This window comes from Urocampus carinirostris, chromosome 1 (genome assembly GCF_059441175.1).
Source record: "Urocampus carinirostris isolate Australia breed hairy pipefish chromosome 1, RoL_Ucar_1.0, whole genome shotgun sequence".
NCBI classification, from domain to species: Eukaryota; Metazoa; Chordata; class Actinopteri; order Syngnathiformes; family Syngnathidae; genus Urocampus; species Urocampus carinirostris.
In genome coordinates, this window is record NC_142349.1 from 40,766,376 (window position 1) to 40,772,813 (window position 6,438).

The 6,438-nt window shown below is 41.8% G+C and overlaps 1 protein-coding gene across 1 annotated transcript; it reads right to left on the minus strand.

The window, feature by feature from the left end:
• Positions 1 to 2,135: 2,135 nt before the first annotated feature.
• Positions 2,136 to 4,873, minus strand: rps2 (ribosomal protein S2). The gene is made up of 7 exons (XM_088339133.1): positions 4,724 to 4,873; positions 4,296 to 4,433; positions 4,136 to 4,225; positions 3,176 to 3,283; positions 2,770 to 3,103; positions 2,339 to 2,430; positions 2,136 to 2,260 (listed from the first exon to the last, which is right to left on the minus strand). The coding sequence occupies exons 2-7, from the start codon at positions 4,428 to 4,430 to the stop codon at positions 2,177 to 2,179; spliced, it is 843 nt and encodes a 280-aa protein (XP_088195259.1). The 5' UTR covers positions 4,431 to 4,433; positions 4,724 to 4,873; the 3' UTR covers positions 2,136 to 2,176.
• Between the last annotated feature and the right edge of the window lie 1,565 nt (positions 4,874 to 6,438).

Below are 6,438 nucleotides of genomic sequence, written 5' to 3' on the forward strand. Positions count from 1 at the left end.
CATATGATACATTTTTTACTGGCCCTCGACCTGTCTTAATATGAATAACATGTGGCCCGCCTGTAATGTTGACCGCAGTATAAAATACCCAACCCCATTTTAGATATGGTGACGATAAATAAAAAAAGGAAAGTTGACAGTGAGGACTGCTGAGTCCAGGACAACTGGAAATGGAATTATTTTTTCCCGGATATCCGAAACAAATGTTCCTGCCTAATTTGCCATGAGACTGGCAGTTTTAAAGAATACAATATCGAGAGGCTCTGCCAGACTAAACATGCTGACTACTAAAAGCGAACTGTAATGAAACACTGTGACAAGGTGAAGCAACAGAAAACTGGTTTAATGGCACATCAGCACTGTTTCACAAGACCCTGTGAGTCAAGTGAAAATGCTACAAAGGCGAGCTAAGAAGTTAAGACACTGATCGCAATGTGCTGTAAACCTCTGTCCGAGGGGGTTTTGTTAAAAAAATGTCAGACTGAATAGTTAGCCCGCACACTTGTTCAGCTTACCAAATCCGGCCTGCTTTCTAATAAAATTGGACACCGCTAATTTAGCTAATTAAATAATTGGGAAAACAGTATTGATCGTATCCAAGTACTTGCTCATTGTCGATAATATTGATATTTGGAGCAGTCCGCCCACACTTAATCCACTGTAAAATTTGATGGGGATTAGGCGGCATACTGGGAGGTGGACAATGACACCGCATTAAAAAAAAAACAGGGCTGTGGTGGGGAAGGCCCAGCAGCGAATCCACTTCCTGACAGCTCTTAGGAGGAAACTAGTACAGAAGTTCAATGTTTCTTATACCACATATAACAAAATCTAAGGATGCCCAGGTCTCTTGTACAAAAAATGTCTTATTTACTTTTGGTTAATATGAGTATTTATTTGCTGAGGAGGGAGCGTTTGGGGGAAATGCTACAGCAGCATATCGAGCACAAGAACAACTAAGATTTCAATAGAGGATAAAAATTATCCTTATTTGGACTAATTGTAATATCATGGCCCCAAAACATTGTGCATTGTTTATCACTGACAGAAGAATCTGAATTATCACTATGTCTGACCCCGTTGGGGGGTGTCACAGCATTGGGCCCCCCCAAAAATCAATGGGGAAACACTAGAGGCTGTCGGTGTCATTCCACAGTGGCAAAGGTGAGCATTCTGACATACGGTGTTACAGAGTGTGTTTTAAGAGCACTCCTTGAGGCCTTAGAAAGTCATCAATACCGCCCAGGTCATCATTGGCTGCCCTCTACGCAGTCTGAAGGACATTGCAAACTCACAATACAACAGCAGTTAAAAACACTATGACTGCTCTCGAACCCGGCCACCACTACTTTTAACCGAAGCCGCTACAAGCCCTTGAAATCAAGGACTAACAGGCTCAGTTCCATCAAGGCCACTAGAACCCTAAGCAAGCCCACAACACTGAAAATACAATGAAAATATATCTTGTTTCACAACTTCAGAAATATGTTAATATTGGTGCACCTGATACTTAAACCAGTCTTCAAGCATCTAGTTTTACGCCTTTTAAGCCTACGTTTTCAATGACTATTCAATTAAGAGAATTTGAGACACCAACTGTACTTGGCTAGATATGCAAAGGAAGAAACTTAGCATTTAATTCATTGCAAGACTGAGCACGTGTGCCCCGCAGTTCTGAGGTCATGAGATCAAACCTGTGTAGTTTGCATGTTCTCCCCGTGCTAGCGCGAGTTTCCTCCCAATTTTAAAAACATGCATTTCAGGTTAATTGGCCGGTCCAAATTGTCCCAAGGCGTGAACGAGCAAGCTGTCAGTATATGTGCCCTGCAATTGCCCACTGCGCGGAGATAGCTGGGATGGGCTCCATCACGCCCGTGACCCTACTGAGGATAAGCGGTGCAGATATTGGATGGATGCAAGTCTGTGTTCAAGAGGGTCACCGGTAATCATGGCAGTACCTTACAATAATCTTGTAAAGGTCAGTATCTCTGTACTCTACATTCCAAATAAATCCCCGCATCAATAAGATTCTTCATGATTGTACACATCTGTTTAAACATTGTAAAAGCATTGAATTTGGCACAACACAATTCTGTGCTGCCATCTGTCATTGACACACAAAAAAATGTTATCAGTTTCTTTCCAGAATTTTTATTTCAACAGCTCCAGCATACATTTAAGAGGGAGGTGCACCCTGGTTAACCTGGGCTCTTTGCACTGACACTCTGGTGTGTGTCTTTGCCAGATGATCTGTGAACTCCTGGAAAGAAAAACATTTATCAGTCAGGGGAGCTACATATCTTAGAATCAACAATGAATAAATGCCTTGAAATCAAACCTGGTATGGAGACTTGGTGAAAACAGTCTCCTTCCAGAGGTCAGGAGTCAGGTAGCTGTAAGTCTTTGAGATGGCATCAAAGGTGGCCTTGGCTGTAGGATGGAATTAAATTACTTTCAAAAATGACAACTTTCTCTTTTGCAGCTCATTAGATGTTTAACACCAGCAAGACAACCAGAAGCGACCACAGTGAAAGTCTCGGTCATTACAGAAAAGCCCATCTCTGTACGTCTACTTAATGACAAATGCACCACATATACAGTAGGTTAAGGTGGCAGATAGAAAATGACAAGCTTAAGTTATAACTGTTGACAAGCATTAAATAAAGAAAACCAATATAAGACTATGCAACAGAACATTATGCTTGCAATTCAGGCACCACTATGCATTAAAGTTCAGGCTTCTTCCCCCAAAATGAAGATTCTATTTACCAAAGTTGCCGAGTGTTGCAGTGCAGCCCCTGGCAGATGTGTAGCAATCATCAATTCCAGCCATCATGAGCAGCTTTTTGGGCACAGGAGCAGACACGATACCAGTGCCACGGGGAGCCGGGATCAAACGCACCAGCACAGAGCCGCAACGTCCAGTCACTTTGCAGGGTACTGTGTGGGGCTTTCCGATCTTATTACCCCAGTAACCTCTCCTGACAGGCACAATCGACAGCTTGGCCAGGATGATGGCACCCCGGATGGCAGTTGCCACCTCCTTGGAGCACTTGACTCCAAGGCCCACGTGGCCGTTGTAGTCACCGATGGCAACAAAGGCCTTAGAAAACAATTAGGTTTGTGTTTAGAAATCCACTGTAGAGTTAAAAAAAAAAAGTGAATATTTGGTTACCTTGAACCTGGTGCGCTGACCAGCCCTAGTCTGTTTCTGGACTGGCATGATCTTGAGTACCTCATCTTTGAGACTAGGCCCAAGGAAGAAGTCGATGATTTCTGACTCCTGTCGAGTGAAAAAAAAAAAAAAATTGTCTAGGAATAATCTTTTCATAATACAAAACGGTAAGGCAGAAGTGTGAACTAAATTACAATATTTCAATGTATTTGTCCTACCACCTTGTTTCAAAAGACAGATGAGCAAAGGGGAGTTTTAAGTAAAGGGCAGATATGAATAAAACACCATTGAGTAGTGAACCTTCAGCTGAAACAATGCGAGGCAATATTCCATCGGTACATGAGACTTCACTTTGCCCAACTCTCATCACTGCCATTATAAGATCGACATGAGAAAAATACTTTTTTTGGGAACAAATTTATTGACACCAACAACAGCAAACAAAGTGAAGTTTTAACAACCCTTCTCGACAATCTTAACAGCAATCAAGCATATTCACAATTTCGTTATGTAAAATCTTTGTCAGAAAAACATACATATTGCAAAATACACTAGCAATGCAGAACTTAAGCACCATGGCAGTACCCAGGTGATGCATCAACATGTAAAAAAACAGTTGACCGAAACAGTCATACTCGCTTTGGTATAATTAAACAGTAAAGCCAATAGGGCTTTGATGACATGCATGGTTCTATTTGTGTGTGTATTTCACTATAAAAAGCTTAAGTATAATAAATCGTGCCTGGCGGAAAGATTTTAGATTAAATGCATGCAGTCTGATTAACAAGTAGTTTGTGTAAATTACTGCAACAATACTGATGCCAATGAGCCGGTTCCTAGTTGAAACGGATGCAATAAATACTTGCGTAATTTAGTCCTCATCTCTTAAAAATGGACAGATTATGAATAACTGAGCACTACATAGTGTATTTAAAAGTAGCGTTCACACGACGCGCTTACCTTGATGGGAAGGGAGTACAGGTATATCTCCTCCAAAGACTTGATCTTCAGGTCTTGAACCAAGCGGCCAAGTTTGGTGACAGGCACCCACTACCAAGAAAATTACATCATCGTCTTAGGCTTAGGGTCTTATAGGGGAACAAATTTAAGTTCCACTCACTTCCTTGTCCTCTGCCTTGCCTCCACGGGCACCGCGTCCTCTTCCACGGCCTCTGCCGCGTCCACGGCCTCGACCACGGCCACCCTGACCAAAACCACCTCGAAAACCTCCCCTACCACCGGCGTCGTCCGCCATTTGCTGTGGAAATCCAAATTCATGTTTAGTTAACTGAAAGTAAAATCAGCTTTATCGCATATTAATATGTTACATTTTGTATTGATGAAAGGGCACACGGTACGCCGCCATGTTGGATAATTACAATAGCATCATTGTGATCAAAAATTGTTTAAACACGACAAAATATAGCCGGTTTCACTAAGTAACACACGTTGACTTTACAAATAAATACGGGGTAGCAAGATTGAAACGAAGATGTTTACGGTTTCTAAGGATTGAGCATTGGGGTGTGTGAGGTCCTTCTTACTTACGTGATCGTTAATACAGGAAGAAGGCCTTAACCGAAGGCACAACGCTATTTATCCGAATGAAACCTCGCGGTATTTGGAAACAAAATCTCGCTAAATACTGCCTCGTAGTGGCAATCTTTTGCTACAACAACTCTCAGGCGAGCACAAAATTAGGGAATAATTCATCTCATCTCATCAGCTGCACCGCTTATCCTCAGTAGGGTCGCGGGGGGGCTGAGCCCATCCAAGCAATCATCGGGCAGTGGGCAGGGGACACCCTGAACTGGTTGCCAGCCAATCACAGGGCACACAGGGACAGACAACTCACTCGCTCATTCACACCTAGGGACAATTTGGACCGGCCAATTCACCTGAAATGCATGTTTTTGGAATAATTGATGATGCTTATTTTGTAATAATTTGTAATGATAAAATTATTTTCGAAATATTTGATCTTTATTTATGAATATAGATAATGCTAAGGTGAAGAATTGTATTCATTTTTATATTATGTCAGTTTAAAGATCTAAGGCACTTTGAATGTGGGTCAAGTGGGTGGCTAGATCCCTTACCCAACCCCTACTGTCATAGGGGCACCATTTCCTGTGGAATGTCTTGGGCAAGTACAGCCTGGTGGTGCCCATCCCTACAAATAAACCTAACTTGTCTTAAAAGCCATATGCATTGATTAGTGATTACTTGTTCTTGACTAAAACAACCAACCCAGCTCAATAAGTTGCAATTTTGTCTAACCATCACAAAAGCCAACTTTTTAGTGCACCATTATTGTCATTTGGGGCAATCTCTAAGCACTAGGCTGTAAAAAAAATGCCTATTTGTTCTCAGAGTCTTTTATCTTAATTTTTTTCTATGAAGTCTTTATTACATGTTTACCCTGGAGTGCCATGTCTAATCTCATTACATACAATATTTTACAATTTTGAAATCAATGACAATGTAGATTATACTATTCTCCATCCATACATTTTCTGTGTCACTTATCCTAACCACGGTCGCGGGGTGCTCGATCACATTCTAGCCATCTTCGGGTAGTAGTCAGGGAACACTCTTAATGGGTTTCCATTCTATTTTATTCTATTCTATTCTCATCTCATCAGGTGCACCGCTTATCCTCAGTAGGGTCGCGGGGGTACTGGAGCCCATCCCAGCAATCATCGGGCAGGGGGCAGCCAGCCAATCGCAGGGCACACAGGGACAGACAACTCCCTCGCTCATTCACACCTAGGGACAATTTGGACCGGCCAATCCACCTGAAATGCATGTCTTTGGAATGTTGGAGGAAACCGGAGTGCCCGGAGGAAACCCACGCAAGCACGGGGAGAAAATACAAACTCTGCACAGGAAGTCCGGTAGCTGGATTTGAACCCACACAGGAGGTTCCCAAGACCTTAGAAGTGTGCCGCACACGCGCTAACCACTGCGCCGCCGTGCTGCCCTCTATTCTATTCTATTCTATTCTATTCTATTCTATTCTATTCTATTCTATTCTATTCTGCATGGTATATTACAGATCACGATACGACAAAACTCAATTTTTTAGGGAACCTGTTATAGAGATGCTGAATGTAGATATTTGCCAATTGCGGCATGCAACAATATTTTTTTGCAATAAAGGATTAAGATTTTTACTTGTCATCCTTTTTATTTTATTTTTTATTTTATATTATACTTTTACCATTTTATATTTTATTCTTTTGTCGTATTCTTTTTTAATG

What these genes read in the sequence shown, in the direction of transcription:
- rps2 (XM_088339133.1), bottom strand. Translation starts at nt 4,430, where the DNA reads ATGGCGGACGACGCCGGTGGTAGGGGAGGTTTTCGAGGTGGTTTTGGT. An exon ending in GCAAGGCAGAGGACAAGGAA is followed by an intron (nt 4,226 to 4,295) that starts GTGAGTGGAACT and finishes TTTTCTTGGTAG; the next exon opens with TGGGTGCCTGTCACCAAACT. An exon ending in GTCAGCGCACCAGGTTCAAG is followed by an intron (nt 3,104 to 3,175) that starts GTAACCAAATAT and finishes TTGTTTTCTAAG; the next exon opens with GCCTTTGTTGCCATCGGTGA.